General features: G+C 43.6%; 1 protein-coding gene across 2 annotated transcripts in view; it reads left to right on the top strand.

Annotated features, from left to right (window-relative positions):
• Positions 1 to 17,809, top strand: part of LOC138510440 (phospholipid-transporting ATPase ABCA1-like) — a 2,356,352-nt gene that overhangs the window by 904,893 nt on the left and 1,433,650 nt on the right. For both annotated transcript variants that reach the window (XM_069626098.1, XM_069626099.1), the window contains exon 14: positions 7,246 to 7,422. In XM_069626098.1, coding sequence (XP_069482199.1) covers positions 7,246 to 7,422 — 177 coding nt within the window. The remainder of the gene's footprint in view (positions 1 to 7,245; positions 7,423 to 17,809) is intronic.

The raw sequence follows: 17,809 nt of genomic DNA, 5'->3' as shown, positions 1-17,809 counted from the left end.
GCGGCCTCCTCAAAGTGAATGAGGGCCAGCTGCCAAGCACTTTGCTGCATAAACACATTATCGCTTTACTACGTATCCACATTAACGCTGCAGCACCAAACGAAAGAGCCTCTAGCAAAGAGGCCCGACAACGTGCCCTTGCCTACCTCAAGTCTGAACCCTGTTGGCAGCAAACTAGCATGAGCAGGAAAACCTTGAGCCAACGTGTTCTTTGCACAACTCCAGTATAAATGGATTTCAAAATTAATGTCACATGAGCGCGATGAAGAACTAGCGCTCACGTGACTGCAGACAAGTGCTTCATAGAGTTGTGTCTCACTCGACTCAAAACAGCTAAGCAGGACTATGGAGGCCTGTGTGCATTCCTCTGAATCGTGAAAGTGAAAGCATGGATCGTCGCCTCACGTGACTTCAGGCAAGAAGGGCATGTTCATAGAGATAGGACTGACGAAGCCCATATACATGCCTCTGACTCAGAAGGGCAATAGCATGCTCATACACACAATACTAGTGTGCTCCATGTCAGATACCAGCATTAACCATGTAAATAGTAGCAATGTCACTACTGCAAAAGGGCAAAGTTTCAATGCCCAAACAATAAACATGCTCTTCAGGTCCAAGTGACTCTAGCCGAAAAAATGTGAAACATAACTGGAACCTATAAGAAGAGCGACTTAAGCCAGATAAAGCAGCAATAGCTTTAATCACTGGTTCTGATATCCCAATAGTACAGAGGCACTAACCGGCCATTATAAGATGTAGATAAATACATAACATATGGTTATAAAGAGGGAAACAGGGTCATTGATTGGGATCAAAACATAGTGATCAAATAGGATCACCACATAGTGGTCAATATAGCCATAATGTATAACATCAATCAGACACCTGTTCTGACATTCTGGAAACTTCCAGAAATCTGTATTCTCTATTATGTTCTTCCGTCTTTTCTTCCGTACTAGGACAGGTATGGATACCAAATCGCCTGAAGCAGTGCCACCAGGTATCTTCCCCCTTCTTTCAGTGGACCCGCTCCAAAAATGTCTGCTCCTGCTTTGGGAATGCCTTCTGTATTCGACCATTTAATCTGGATTAGACCTTTTTAAACAGATTTCCCAATCAGCTACATCCAGTTGGAATCCAATTGTCTCTTGTCCTGTTGAACATGCTTTCTTGTTTCTCTGTTTCCCAAAACTCATCTTTCTTACTATGTGTTTGAGCTTAAATACCCAGAAAACTCCACCCACAAGGGAAAGATAAGTGAAGCTGACTTTGCTTGGTTAGTGTATTTTCTTGGTGTATAGGTCCATAGGAAAATGACACATGCTGCACCAACCTTTTTCCTATTGGCCCTTTCTCGGAAGAAGGATTTCTACAGGAGTGTCTGTTAAAAACTCTGATTTCACTTCTCCAAGCCCACACCGACTGCCTAGCATCTAACATCACTGAATTACTGAATGTAGGCAGAATAGTGTTATTAATATAGGTTCTGTGAATCCTTGCAAAATGAAATAATCACATTTTCATGTGTCTCTCACTGTGAAAATTGTGTAACAATTTGTCTTTTCTCTCTAGAAACGTTCAGTTGCAAAGTTGTGAGTTCCATTTTTAGGTTGCAATACTTCACTTAAAGATGTATACTGACGACTGGCGAGGGGGTGGGTGTGACAGATCAACTTCCGGGGCACCAGTAGTCCAGGGATGAATATCGGTTTGTAAACCATCAATCAACCCCACACCTCTAGTACACCAGAAGGGATCCAAATAGATTGGAATACAAGTGAATTATAAGACCTCCTTGTACAATGTTGGTAATGTGGATGGAACGGCAGGCTTATCTCTGCAAGGTAATGGATCATTGGTTATTTGCAACACAGCGATAATACAATTATTACTTAGTGATAAAAGGGACTATCCAGTCAGGTTGTATACAAATATCTGCTTCATTATTAGTACAACAGACAGTTCTAGCACACTACAAAAATCAACCAGCCCTGTAAAGGAACACAGAGGATAGACAGTTTCATGAAGGAATGGAATGCATTCTGTATACTGACAGGAGGGTAAATGGTAAAGTAATTAGTCTTACTGTTCAAGGTTATTCAGATCCAGCACCAAGGGGGCAAGGGATCGTAACTGTCTCTAGGGGCCTTCGTTGATGGACCGGCGGGGGGCAGAACCACAATGTACCTGGTGCTGAAGAAGTTCTTGGTGGTTGACCGCATCAAGGCAGTTCCAGGGAGCTTTACAGCCCTTGAGACAGAGTTAGTGGTGGGAGACAGCTGTGGGTATCAAGCAGCAGGCAGTTCGGCAAGCAAGGCTGGACAGATGTCTGCAGGCTGGCCGAGGTGGCAGGTCAGCCCAGGAATCATTGTTGTTGTGCTGGTTGGCACATCTGGAATGCTGGTCGAGGTGTATCGGATGGCTCTGGGGACTGCGAGGGACAAAAGTCAGCTGTGCAGTCGGAGGCGGTTTGAGGACTCAATTGTATCGAAAATGTCCTTAAAAGATGGACACAGGATTATGCTTGTGTGGCACTCCTCCTAGCTTCTTTCTAGGGCTTGTGTCATCCTTTCAAGTTGGATGGCCCAAAGCTCAGGAGAGTTTTTTCAGGCAACAGCCTTGTCCTCAGTTCAGATACTCTGTGTCACTTCCCTCCTAGGAAGCTTACTGGCATAGCCTAGCAGGGTAAGCTGTGTGCTGGCTGGGTACCGGTTCTGGAACTGCTGGACGGGTCCTCTGAGTCTGGTATCTCCCTCTGTTCCCTGGAGATGTTTAGGGGAGGGATCTTACTTCCCTCTTGGAACACCTGGCCTTCCTTCATTGGCGGAAGATGTATGGTAGACTGTACCTTCAGCCCAGGTCCTAATGTGTCCTTCTTCTTACTCCTTTTGAAGTTGTTGGATGATATGCCAAGTGAGGGTTTCAGCCATCTCTTAAAGCCAAATGGGCCCCAGTGATTGCTGCAGGCTAAGCACACCTTAATGAACCAATCCTGGGTCCCCACCAACAATCTTCTGTTATACATGAGGTCAGGACCAGAGTGCTCTGCAACAGGACAGACAAGGGGTGACAACTAATACCCAAGTCCCACCCATCTTCCTGTCTCTTGTAGATCAAAGTGTCTCCCTGGTTAACTGAGCCCTCTGTGACTCTTGAATAAAGTGCAGGTCTCCCTTGAAGTTTGTGATGGGAGTAGACTTCCTGCCCCCCCCCCTAAATCACATCCTTTGTCAGTCTGAAAGGGGCCTGCTCCGCAGGGACACCTGCGGTAACTGATTAACCCAGACAGGCCATTCACTGCCTTTCATACATAGAGGTGGGAGCTAGCTTCAAGGTGACACATTGCTTACCAAAGGGGTGTTAGTAGCCCGCCTTCCTGTTGTCTGTTCAACAACGAAGCCTCTCCTCTAGGCTTGCATCAATTATCTCTCATTAGTATGCACTGCCACCAGCCGAATTACCAAAAAAGGAATGCAGATCCATGGAGCCTTTCATATTTAAATTAGGCTGCCCATGGCGGGAGGAAGGTGTGCCTTCCCCCTTCTTGAGATGGTTTGATGTACACGTGGTTTTCACATTCCAGCTGAATATGACAGGGGAAGATAGCGCCTGTAGGCTGTGTCTTCCCGGAGTACATGTGACTATGCGTTTACCTCATGGTAAATTCCCTTTTCTGAGCTTCTTTTTCCGAAGAGGTATGCCACCATCTTTCATGCTGGGACTTAAGGTAAGTGCGCCTATGGAATTTCTACACCCCCCACCCATCTCTGCCCCACTTACGTTCTGCTTCCTTGTTCCTCGCTGGCACCGGGGACATTGTGTATTCCTAGCGCATCTCATTCACGCCAATGACCACCATGGAAACAGAGCAGCGACTATGTTAAGTTCTCTTCTCCCTAATCCATGGTTGCCATCTTGGTTTGTATTTTGTTTCAAGTTGAGAAATGGCAACACACCATTCCTCAACTTGAAAAAAATATATATTAGCATGATGGTATAACATGCCGGAATGCTAATTGAAATAAACCCCTCTGGCAAGGACATAACTTGTCCTGCTAATGCCCCAGGGCTAATGTTAAGGTCCTCACTTTGCTCTAGCTTGTAACTCAGTCTGGGGCATTACCTGACCCAGTAATGCCACCGCCCGTCACGGTTTATTGCTCAAATGAATGGATTTGGCATGAGGTCACCATAAGGCATGTATGCTTGTTTTTTAAATAAGCCATTGGAAGGCCGAAATGTAACATTTTAGATGGTTCTGCATTTTAAACAGGTTTAAATTCACTTTAAATATCACTATCATCATAGTAAACATAAGATTTAGTTTTGATCATTCTACAAAAATCCACATTTCCTGCCTCTCCTGTGGTAGGCATTTAACTGTTCTTTTCATTTAACGAATGGGGTGATGACTAAGCACTTTCAAGTTTGAAGCCATTTAGATGTTGAAAATGATTGGAGTGAGAGATGAGTCTTGAAGTTCTCCGCAGGATGCAGCCAAACTGCTTAGAGGAAAAATCCAAACTTTACTTTGTAGGTCTGATTTAGGATCAAGAACTGTAGCAAGTCCACAACCAATTCAGAAAATCCCCAATGATAAAGATGTGTTATTTATATAGTGCTTTGGCTTTAATGCTTTACAAAGACCTGATGTACATGCAATATCACCCAACCAAAGTTGGTAGTCATTTATCGACCTCGGAAGGATTCAAGGCTGAACTGGCCATGAAGGGTTTCAAACCTATGACCTGCAGATCACACTCAGATCACAATAGCGAGCACACACCCTACTGAGCTATTTTACCAATCCTGGGAGGGTGTTTTCTTGACTGTGTCAAAGGCAAGGGAGAGGTCTCGAAGAATCAATGCTCAAAGCAGAGCTTGACCACTCCTCTTAGATGATGCTCATGATAGCTGTTTCAGTCCCTAGTGTAGTATAAATGCCAGATTAGGCATTAACACCCAAATTAGGCATTTGTAATTTAATAGTTTCAATGCCTAATCTGGCATTAGGATGGTGGATAGGTCAAGAAGGAATTGTGTTCCAAATGAGAGCATAGTAGAGCAGTTACTGTTGCTAATGGGTTTTTGAAGGGAGGCCATAGATTGGTGTACATTTTGGCAGAATCATTGGGGGACAACGTAATAAATGAGTTTTAGTCCCCCTGGGATTTTATCACACATTAATGATGCATTGGTGAGGATGATATTGCTTTATTAGAATTTGTGTTTAGCCCTTGCCCTACAAAGAGTGTTTTGCAGTGCCTTACAAAGTTCAAAGGTTGAAAAGGTTGGAAGTGAAACTGAAGTTACAACATAATTTCAGGATAGGTTAGGATGATGAGGATTGACAAGTGGTAGCAGGGAGGGGTAGGGGCAGGGCTATGTGTGGGGATACAGGTACGTTTTGAGACTCATCTGAAAGTGATGATGGAGGGTGCAGTGTGAATGTAAAGAAGTAATGTGTTCCAGGCTCTGGGTGCACACTTTGCAAATGCTTGTTTTTGTGTACATGTTTGCATAGTGGAATGTGTGGAGATGCTGGCTTGTTTATCTGGTTTGTGTGTGGGTAATGGGTGTGAGTGAGTCATGAAGATAAGATAGGGCTTTTAACAGCACCTATGTGGTGTGTGAAGGAAAGGTGGGGTCAATGGGGACGCTAGGGGATTTGACAGGTCTAGAGAGGGATATGCCTGGGTTGTATGTGGTGAGTTCTTTGATCCAGGGGGTGAGTGCAGGTGTGTGTCTAGAGGAGCAGATGAGGTGGCATTCTGTTCTCGAAAGGTTGAGCTTGAGAAAGTTTGTGGCTGTCCAGCTGTTGATAGTGGAGACACATCTTTTGAGGGTTTGGCGCTTTGAGGAGGTTATATTTGGAAGTATGTACTCTGCTTATTGGTGAACCTGGACATCGTGTTTGTTAATGGCCTGTGCAATAGATTTAACGTAAAGGTTGAAGAGGAGTGGCGATCAGGAGGATCTGTGCTATATGCTATAGTTGACCTGGTTGGGGTCGACAACACAAGGGACATGGCGACAAAGTATGACCTGTCAAGGTTGAGCTTGAGAAAGTTTGTGGCTGTCCATCTGTTGATAGTGGAGACACATCTTTTGAGGGTGTGGCGTTTTGAGGAGGTTATATTTGGAAGTATGTCCTCTGCTTATTGGTGAACCTGGACATCGTGTTTGTTAATGGCCTGTGCAATAGATTTAACATAAAGGTTGAAGAGGAGTGGCGATCAGGAGGATCTGTGCTATATGCTATAGTTGACCTGGTTGGGGTCGACAACACAAGGGACATGGCGACAAAGTATGACCTGTCAGTAAGGAAGGAGATTAATCAGTCAAGGATGGTGCCTGAGAGTTTCATCCTGTAGTCTATGATATCGGCTAGAATGGTGTGGTTGATGTTATTGAAGGCTGCAGAGAGGTTCAGTATTGCTGTGTGTCGTTTGTTAGTGATGTTGTGTGGGTCATCGAGGATATGAAGTGTAGAGGTCTCTATAGTGTGTCCAGGTTGAATGCAAGATTAGAAAGGGGTTAAGTAGGTTGTTTGTGGTGATGCACTATTGCAGTTGGTATTTACAAAGTATTCCCTAATTTAGGTGTGGTATGTCGAGATAGTAATGAGCCGGTAATTTCCGAGTATGGAGTCAAGAGATGGATTTTTGAGGAGGGTGAGATTTGTCCAGTTTTGAGGGATGGTTCGATCTGAGAGGCAGGAGTTGATCATATTGAGCGAGTGGGAAGTGAGCGTGGTGATATTATTGGATGTAGCTTGAGGTGGGCATGCATCATCTACAAAGTGTGCAGGTTTTGTTTTGGCAGTAAGGGTGATGAGGTTGCCTATGTCGATGGGGTGGAAGGTGTCCAATGTGTTGGTATGTTTGGGGGTGGGAGTGGGAGAGCAGAGTGAAGGGCCTGCCTTATGTACTGTATTTTGGAGTTGAAGTAGTCCATGTGAGAATTGCATACTGCAATGGATGGTGTGGAGGGTGGTTTGGAGAGAGATTTGACAATTTTGAATAGTTTCTGTGTACGAATGGTGGCAGATTAGAGTTCTCTGAGGTAATGGGGCGGTTTGGCACGACATATGGCTGTTTTGTATTTGTCATGGCAGTTTTGGAGTGGGGCTGGGCAAACCAATTTTTATTTTGTGCTGCATGTTGTAAATATACAAGAAAAGGTGAAATGACCAAGACTGCCCATTTTTTCATATCAACATATTGTGCTTTATCACACAAGGCTATGGGCTCCAGGTGCAGCAGATGATGCGAACAAAGACTTGAGATATCTGTGGGGCGGTTTCGCCTACATCCAGGACATGATAGACCATGGCATCATCCGATTACATTCTAACAAGTCAGATCTGCTGGGAGTATTCATACAACAGATGCCCTATCCTTGCTACGTTAATGACGTGTAAGTAAAGCAAGCGTTAAAATTAGCATTGCGTTACATTCTTTGAACGCTAGAGGACAAAGTGAAAATCAAGTTCAGTCATTAGTATTGATAACTGCAATATTTTTACCAATGACCTTTTCTATTTATTGATAGTTAGACATAGGACTGTCAATTAAACATTCCACACATAATGCCTGTTTCTATGAGTTTGTTTTATTGCATCTATAGTTGTGCAACCACCATAATTCCATAAAATACTTCAATGTCTGTTAAATGGGTATTTCCTGTTGCATATTTTTGAAATTGATGTGCTGTTGCAGGTGTTGGCAGAGTTTTCTTTGGATCATTCACATTTTCAGTAATGTTCTCAAGTGACTATAGAGTGTCACTTCTCAGTTTCTAATCACTGCATTGATGCAAGGCTTGCTGCAGCAGTATTGCTATCCATGAAGTGTCCACGTCATACCTCTTTACTAAACGGAGCTGTGCATGGCACAGTCGCAATGCACACATCGAGCAAATGATTGATTGTGTGCCAGTCTCAACAGCTTGTGACATGGCCGCATGCTACATTATATCACTTTTGTGGTTGCTTTTGAGGCAGCCAAGTAAAAACAACAAAATATATTCTGAGCATCGTGCTCATATGAGTTGGCCTATACTCGGTTTTTTGGAAAGTGAGGTGCCTGAACGTTGTACTCATATAAGGCACAGTTCTCCTAATCCGGTCCTCATGAGCCTCAACCACATCAGGTTTTAAGGATAACCACTGACCATATTAGTAACCCTCATTTAGATTCACCACGTTGATATCTACTGTGTGTGAATAACATGACAACCTGGAGTGGATTTGACCCTTGAGGAACGGACTTCAAGACCTCAAGATGCCTTCTTGCTACTTCAGAAAGCTTACCCTCTACGCAAGTCGAAGTGGTCAAATATGTGAAGTGGTAAATATCTTGACCTTTTCGTTGATGCAAAGTTCACTCTAAATAGCAAACAAATACAGTATTCAAAGCATACTGTTACCACCCGCACACAAATTGGGTTCATATTTGCTTTCCTCCTTTTCCCCAAAGTGTCCAGGATGCCATAACGTTAATTATCAGGTGACTTCACGTTTCCATAGACTTCATCTTGGAGCTCTGGCGTACTTGCTTTTTAGACTCCTGTGTGTTCAAATCCATGCAGCCATACTCCAACCATAACTGAGCACCATCGACCCCTTCACCCCAGCAGTCTATGTGCTTAACTCCCCCCTAGGACTCTCACTGAATTGGAGACAAAGCTCTTTTCATTGCCTACAGGTCCTTGCAAAAAACTGACCCCGAATTCCTCAGACCAAATTCCTAAGGGTTCCCATTGTCAAAAAGCTGCACACCTCCTGGCAGTCATTGCTTTCATATGTGTGTACCTGGCAGGCGCATCCTTCTCTGTACTGACAGCTGGAATGCTATGACGCAGTTGATTATCTGCATCAAAGCCCTTCCCATTTTCAGGAAAGAAGTGGATATCCCAGAAGCTTAAAACTGACAAACATGAACTCCTGCTTCACTCACACTAGCCCAACTACCATTGTGCACAAATGGCCATACGCTAGCCGCAAAGGGTCATGACACACACTCTACAATATCTTTTGATTTAAATGATGGTCTCCATTGAGACTGTGACAAATGCTTGCTGTTTCCACTTCATGTGCATTATTTTCCGTATGCCCATTGGCTGGCCTACATATGTGCACATGTGTAGTGATGAAGGATTCAACAGCACAGCCCATATCACATTGCAGACCAGTACACATGAGACCCATGTTTCTTACGTACGTTTTTTTTTTTTCACCATGCCCCTGTAAGAAGCTCACTTGCAAAAAGCATTGTTCTTCAGGGATGTCATTTAGGGGTCACCCCAGAAGTCTCACTTGCTACCCCTGTGGCCTCACTTGCTACCCCTGTGGTCTCACTTGCTACCCCTAAAAAAAATATGTTTAAAAGTTTTTCTTTTTCTTTTTTTTTATAACAAATTGAAGATCCTGGGCTGTGGCCAATGCCATGTGGCTATTTGAGCTATTTGTCTTTCTGGAATTCCATACAATAATTGCTAAATTCTTTAAAGGTTTATTTCAGGATGCGAGTTACTGATTTAGTCTGTTCTTAAACACTTCAACTTCACAATGCAGACAAAATCCTCCAAAAAGTATTTAGAGTAGAATAAGCATCCATTGCGAACTATGTATTTTACTTTTTGCAAGTTGCAGTTATAGCATGTTTTTTGTACTGATTCATATGGTAATCCATTCATGTATGAAATGTACAACACGTAACAGTAATATCATAACCATATTTTTCATAGTGTACTTAGAAACAATGCTATGTGATGCGACTTCCTGTTTTGTCAAGGGGTTAACGCTCATGTTCCATCGCTTTTTGTGATGTCATTTTGGGATGGATCAAATGATATCACTTCCTGTGATGTCATCAGGGGGTCAAGGGTCGTGTGATGTCACTTCTGCTACCTCAGGCATTATGGGGAAATGACGTTCCTGTTGTTCTTGAGTTCCTTCTTTTGCAATAAATTCCTTACTCTTTTATGCACGTACACACACACACGCGCACACAAACATTAGGCTCTTCTACACAGCATGTTACAACACATATCATAGAGAGAACCATTACGACACCAAAAACCTCAGAGATCCAGAGGCCTACGAGGCAATACTATTTTGATGGGAAGCAAGATGCAGCCTAGGGCCATTACTACTAAAACAATGCACTCAAACCAAAAATAAAAGCTGCTGGTCAGCGCCCATCCACGTGTCTAATTCAAAATGCCAAATTATCCAGTTTTGCGAACACAAGTGCACCCTTATTTAAAGTGTGTTTACCAAATGGAAAATCTGAAAAATAATTTAGATTCATTTTGGGTGGCTTGGAGTAGCCCGGGCCCAGGCACAGTGGCCAATGGCCAATGGCTATGACTGAAAGCCGTGGAGAAATACTACTTTAGGTAGTATTCGGATGGGTGAAGAGGGGATGGGGAAGTAATCCCTAGCTATGCAAAATGGACACTACGGTTGGCATAGCAGGGGCATCACACAAAGCCATCCCAGCGGCCAATAAAGAAGCCTTTGAGGCTTGGAAAATAAGCTGGGTAATAGCCAATGACATAGGCCTTGTCCTGCGGCCACTCCAGGGGACTTGGAGGACATGTAGCTATGACGAAGTGCCTGGCAGACCAAAGCCTAGAGCATGTGCTGCTGGCTATGTCCACTAGCTACTCTGGATGGCTTGGGGTGGCGGGGGCATGGCCAAATGCTATGCCCCAGGTTATCTGGGCAAAGGCCACTATGGGTGGTTGCAGGTATCTGAGGGGAAGGCAACAGGCCAAGCACAATGGACACTTTTCATATGATATTGTTTATCATTAAACCTCCCGTAAGAAATATCTGTGAAAAATCTCATTCTTATTTCAAACACATAGGACCCTATTCATGTAAATGTGCGCAAAATTCATACAAGGGCCGCGCACCCAGGAGGACACTGTGCGAGCCTGCGCACAGTTAAGAAAATGCGTACCCTGCATATTCACAGAATTTACTGCGCAAAGTAATTGTAATTGCAAGTCGCGCCTGGAACGCCCCTGACACACCGACATGGGAAGCATAAATAGTGAGACCTGTTACCTTTGTGCGCTCCCCTTCAGACAGAATGCGGGGTCCCCCCGCAAGCAGGCCTGCATCTCTGGGACCCTATGCAGGGTCCCCCATTACCGTTGCTGGTAAAGGTGGACTGGGAACTAAAAGAGGCCCTGGAAATCATTTTCAAAGTGGCCCCATATGACACATTTATAGCAAGCCCAATGCTTTTCCTATGTGAAACTTTGGAAATACCACATAAAAGAGACCAAGGTTACAGAGGCCCACCGGGACATTTCCGGAGTTCCCTATAGGCCAGTCCACCCCTGGTTTCTGGTAACCTGACAACATGCGTATGAAAAATCAGAACTCGGAAAATCTGCGAGAGAACCCCAATAAACCATTCCTTAATGTCTGCATAAATATGCATGTTGGCGTTAAACCATTTTTGCTTTGAGAGTTTGATCTCGGATGCATGACTGATAGAGTTATTCCGTATATTGTCCTAACTACACTTCAAAATAAAAAGAATATCCCCTTTAATTAGGGAATAAGTGTAAAGACAGGCATTCGTGTTTAACACCTGTCTCTAATCTCCCCCTAACCCTGCCCGCAATGCAAAGGACTTTAAAATGACCCCTAGTTCATCTACTTAATGTACCAGATTGTCAAACCTACCGAAATAATGTGTGCTTTATTCACAAAAGACATTTGACTGTGCACGTCATATGCCACTTTGTCAATTGTTCAATATAAATCCCAAATTCACAAATGGGAAAACAATCAAGTTCCCCTGTGCCCGTTGGAACAGATGAAGGTGGATGCACAATAAATGAAAGGATATCTTCTGACCCTTGAATGCATTTGTTTTTTTTTATGTGTGACAGCAGAGTATTAAATGATGTTATAACATTTGAATGTCTATCCCCCAAACAGGGATAGAAAGGCTCTGTTTTATATATGTGCTGTAGTATAGTGTAGTCTTGTCTTGCCACTGGCCTGCATGCTTGCTGTAAGAATGTTGGTGTATGAATGCAGCTCAGGAGAATGTTGGGTGGATCTGTGTGTGAATGTTCTGAGAGTGTCAGTTGGGAGCCTGAGCTGGGGATGGCTGGATGGCCGGTGGCTCCACTCCTTTGTTAGTTATGTTTACACCCATCCATGTTCCTGTCAGTGTCTATACGTGACTGTACATATATACAAGAGAAACTGCAGTAATGTACATAATCTACATATGAAAAATAAGGCCTTGTAGACTCCACAGTGAAAGGCTTTACACCAATATGCCACTGTATCTGGCTATTTATGGACCTATTACTGTGAAATACACTCCCATCTCCCACCTAGGTGCTGGGAGCCAGTAATACATTAAAGTAGGGAACCCTCTCGTGACTACTGCTTGTGAGTGTGCTGCCTAGAGCATTTTACGCTGCTGTAAAGTTCTCAAGAAATGTGCAGGTTACCTTTGTGAATAGGAGGACCTGTTGATTTCTGAAAGTGTCTCAAGTAAATTACAAATGTGTGTGCTCCGAGCTTTTTTTACTGCCTGTATTTTTTGAGAATGTAGCCCAAAGTCTGTTGTGGTCAGACATTTCACCATTTATTTTCACTTAAAAAGATACTGAACAAAGATGATCAGACTTTATCTGTTCAGCATCAGACAATACTGGAATATTCATTCCGTGTACAGAACTATGCGTGACAAAGTAAAAAGAATATTGACATGGGGCGACTGCAGAACAGTTATAGAATGCTGAATGTAAAGGAGAACACATCTAAAGAATGTTATAGATGGTACCTTATACCACATAGATCACACCAGATATTTTCATAGGTGCCTGGCCGATGTTGGACGGATCATGGGAAGATGGCCGACATGGGTCAGATGTGGTGGCATTGCTCAACAATCCAGATATACTGGATAGACAAGTTGGCACGAATAAGTGATATGATTGGACTAGATCTACGTGTGCTGCTTCTGGGAAGCAGCGATGAAGAGGGGCTGTGTCCATTATCAGGGCACCGAGCGGCCTTAATCACGCAATTACTGAATGCAGCCCGTCTAACATTAGTTCACTTCTGGACGTTGTCGGAGGGTCTGCCATTAAGCTGCTGGTGGATAAAGCTGTACGAGATTCTCACACTGCTGTCTAAATCCTACCCAAAATTCCTAGTGACATGGTGCCCTTTTATCGAGTATATCAAAGGTCGTGAACAAGTATACTGTAGACCGCAACACCTCCTCACCTCCTACCTCTTCTAAACCCGTAAGGCCCACATATCACAGATAGAGGATCCAACATCACCAGTCATGCTGTAGTAAGAATCGGCACAGAGACCATGAGACACTTGCAACCTAGCCCCCAATGCTCTGTCCTTTTTTTTAAACTTTTTTCTCAAATTCTTATGCTCTTTGTTTATTGCATACACTTCATTTGTAACAGACTTTGTGGTAAACCTAAAAAGTTATATAACGCTTAAAAAAAAAATCCAAAATCAGAAAAATATAGACGTTTAATCAGTGACCATACAATATTCCAAAATGCAGTTTATATTGCAAAGAACATGCCAAAGTGCACACATTCAATATTTGATGCTAACAGAAACATGGACAGACAAGTTAGTGTTTTCTGTTTCGGCTAAATTAAACATTTAGAATCTTTTCTTATACATCCAGAAAAGCAAGTCAAAATTGAGAGAAACATGCACCTTGTTATAAGTGAACAGAGCAATCTAAACTATATGGATTCCAGCCAACCTTCACACATTCAGTGCCTGTAACAGAGCCCCCCTCCCACCCTACACCCACTCCTTCAACCTTCACACACATTTTGTATGCAAATGCCAAGGCAGCAGATGGATAGACTTTTTTTAAAGACTTAGGAAGACACAGTGACTTACCCTATGACTTGGGGAAACGCATACAAATGAAAACCCTCAACAGTTCTAGCTGCTGGCAATCGACCTGCAAGGCACTGCTCGGAATTGAGCACAGCTAGATTGAAACCTGGTAGGGCTTGGGTGGGACGAACGCCTTCAAATGAAAGGGCAGGGACTACATACACAGACTTTCTGTGGGAGGGACAAAAGTACTTGTATGATGCCCCATTCCAGTTACCCCAAATTAATGGTTGTGGGTACTACTGTCAAATTATCAGCCAATGATGCAGTTTGATGCCCACTAAGCCAGTGGCATTGCCCATAAGCATGAAAGGCGTTTAAGTACAATACGTACCTTTTGATGGCACCTGCCAGCTGGATATTGCTGTGGTTGTGATTAGATACATGTTGGGATTGTCAGTTGGTTGTCCATGGTGCACATCTTGGCTGCATGGTCCCATTATCCCACTCAGGACAGAGTGGCTCTGCAATGCCTTTGAAGTGTCAGTGAGTTGTCAGAGGTGAGGTCCCAGGAAACCTGAGTAGATACCGTGTTCCCTAAATGTGTGTCATGGCATAGCATCCCCTAGCCCAACAACACATTTTTAACCACAACCCCAGCAGAAAAACAACATGCGTTATATAACGGAACATACGCCACCTGAAGACAAATATCTATACCATGGGGCTGATTCATGGAATTATTTGCGCTGAAAAACAGAGATTTGTGCGCCATTCTACCCGCAAATCCCTGTTTAACAAATGGGGATTTGCGGCCAGAATGGCGCACAAATCCCCGTTTTTCGGCGCAAAATTCCATGAATCAGTCAATAAATATCTCTAAACACCACACTAACCCACCCCAGACACACCAACACAACGCCACACGCTCCTTAAAAGTCACTCGGACAGACACCACAAACAATTTACGTTAGCAACCTCGAGCGCAAATTATCCACTTCTCTAGACAAGTCACAAAATATCTAAAACATACACACAATAGCCAGCTCTACCTTTTCAGATCTGCACGCATCAACAGTGCAACAAATCATCCTTGCCTTGCCTTCTGCTACTGCCCTAGCAGATCCTGAAGCTCCAAGAAACCATGACAATTGTGTATTATGCAAGCCTCAATAGCATGGCATAGAGTTTTCTCTCACGTTAATTTGGGGCATCACTCTGAGTAGTCAGAGCAACTTTGTTGATTGGCAGCAACAGGGCAGGGCCAGTATGTCAGTCCGCTATGCTATAATCTCTGGTGCAGTGACTGACTGGTCGGACTATATTTCTGCCTGTCAAATCAAGTGATATCGGAAGTGAGGTAACACTTCTAGACACAATTCTAGGTGGCAGTTAATGGGCCCACTAATAGAGAAGCCATTGTGTCCCTAAAGTCATGGAATCTGCCCCATTGTAAGACAGTCTTTTTTGTTTGATAGTGTGAATTTGTCACGCAGTGAGATTGCACACTTCGTTAAAGCAATGAACCTGGGATGTTAACTGCCTCTGTCAATTAGGCCCTTAACCACAAACCTTCTGAGCTCTACTTGGTAGAACTATTTAAGGTTTGACTTTCAAGGGCTATTGTAGTATTGAATGTTTACTTGAAAAATACTCATATCCACTAGAAAAGCAAACTGCCAATATTTAAATTCTTATAGAAACATGGTAAGTCAAAATAATATAATTGTAGCTTTACTTCCCACATATTGAAATCAAAATGACAAGTCCTACAATGCACAATGCTAGCTGAAACAGCTCCTATCGTACAGCGCTGTTCTTCCAGCACTTTCAGAAATACATGGGGTCCACTTATTTAAAAAATGTGAATCAAGTAGGGGGAATTGTATAAAACGGTCCCCTGCATAGCATTTTAGTCCTTTGCACTATGTAGTGCCAAGCAAAGGTATAAATAGAGGCTTGACCACCTATAGGCCTTAGCCTTGTCACTTTGTGGTGCAAATTTAGCAAATGCCACTTGCGATTAATGAATTCCCTGTGAGCGTTTGCAAAGGATTCCGGTGTAATCCATCTGTTTTTACAAGGCACACTGCATAAGAATCCAAAGCATGCTGGAGTGAATGCTCATGCCTTTGTATGATGGATAGGATGGAGGTGGCAGGAAATGCCACTCCGTTCTATGCCCGCTCTTCGCCTACAAATTAATGAAAGTATGGTACTGCGGAAAAAAGCATGCTTACAACTTTTACGCATGCATTTTGCAGATGCTTTTTATGCTACAGCATAATAGACATGAGCCCCACGCCAAAAGAAATTAACAAAGAATAGCTGTATCAGGTGACCTTGTAACACCAACTTCCAGCTTGCTGTAATGCATTATCCTAAGAACATTTGATATGCAGACACAAACACCCCCTTTTATCATTTCAAGGAAGTGGACATTCTGGGTATAAACTAATCGTTAAAAGAGAGATGCATTTTTTTACAAACTGCAATTGTCTTGGAAGCATTTGCTAGTTAATTTGACTGCATGGGATCTTTCAGTTGGAAATGCCCCTTTGTAGTGCTAATGGCCTAACCATTTGCCCCTTAAGAAGCGCTCTGCTGATAAGGAAAGTAGTTGCAAGACAGAGTGCAAATATAACGAGTAAACCAAGGCAAAATCACCTTTCACTCTCCACTTCGGAAAAAAAAGTATACGCTGCCTTCAAATTACACTTTCCAGGAGATGTTGACTAATGGGCTCCTGTGAAATCCACCTGCTCATTAGCAAGTGCTACTCCAAGCCGGATTCCATAGGATTCCATTTGATGTATGCCTGCTCACACAAGACAGACAGGGAAAGCTCAGCGGCAGAGATGTTACTTCCATTCCGTGACCCTCCTCCACCTTGTGACAGCAGGAACATGGGTCAGCGTGTAAAATGAAGGCATGAACGCATTGCGCCTTGCTTTTTACGCTTTCACTGCATTGGCCCTCATTACGACCCTGGCGGAAATCGCGGTGCAAAATGCACCATGGAGCACGGCGGAAAGCTGCCGATAGCGCCATGGGGGTTGGCGGATTTTCCGCCCCATTCCGACCTTGGCGGGGCGGTAAATCCCCATCCCCCATTTTACCCTTCCCCATTCCCATTTTTGCCCCATAGGGTATAATGGGAGTGGGGAAGGCGTTAATTACGCCACCGTAAAATACGGTGGCGTAATTAACAACAAGGTCCCGTAGCGCCATGGATTTCTCCGCCCGGAAAAACCAGGCGGAAAACGCTCCATGGCGCTACGGGAACTCGTAGTAGGGCGGACGGGTCCGCCGCGAATAACGCTGGCGTAAACTCACTCCGCCAGGGTCGTAATGAGGCCCATTATAAAATGACCCTTGTTTTATAACGTGTAATGTTTTAAATGGAGGCCATTTGTATGCAGTGATTAGGCGGAGGAAAGACACAGCGCGCAGATAAGATGTCTGCCATGCATTCCTCTTCCATTTCATTAGTGTGTTTTGTTTCGCACCTGCATGACATTTTCAAGCATGCGTGAAACAAATTAATTTACATGGAATGGCCTGGCTTAGCATGTACTAAACACCAAGTGAATTCCTTAGGAATCCATTCCTAAACCGCATCTGCAGCGAGTACTTTGCAGGCAGTGCTTACTTTTTAACCAGATGGACAGTGCAAAGACAGAGTGAAATTGAGTTAGCTTCGGTTTCACTTTCCTTTTCCACTCTGCTGTGCGATTGTTTGAAATTGCACACAGGGGATGCTCAAAAACACATACGAGGTAACGTTCTTGAGCCCCACCATGCAATCTACATTCACTACAAAATAGGGCTGTCTGTGTGTTTGATACTTTCCCTGACATGAGGCTCATGACATAATGCACAAACGCAATAGGATGCAAGAAACTGCATGACGGAAGCAAAGACCAATACAAG

This window comes from Ambystoma mexicanum, chromosome 6p (assembly GCF_040938575.1).
Source record: "Ambystoma mexicanum isolate Mex_15411 chromosome 6p, UKY_AmexF1_1, whole genome shotgun sequence".
Classification (NCBI taxonomy): domain Eukaryota; kingdom Metazoa; phylum Chordata; class Amphibia; order Caudata; family Ambystomatidae; genus Ambystoma; species Ambystoma mexicanum.
This window is presented reverse-complemented; position numbering and strand designations above follow the sequence as displayed.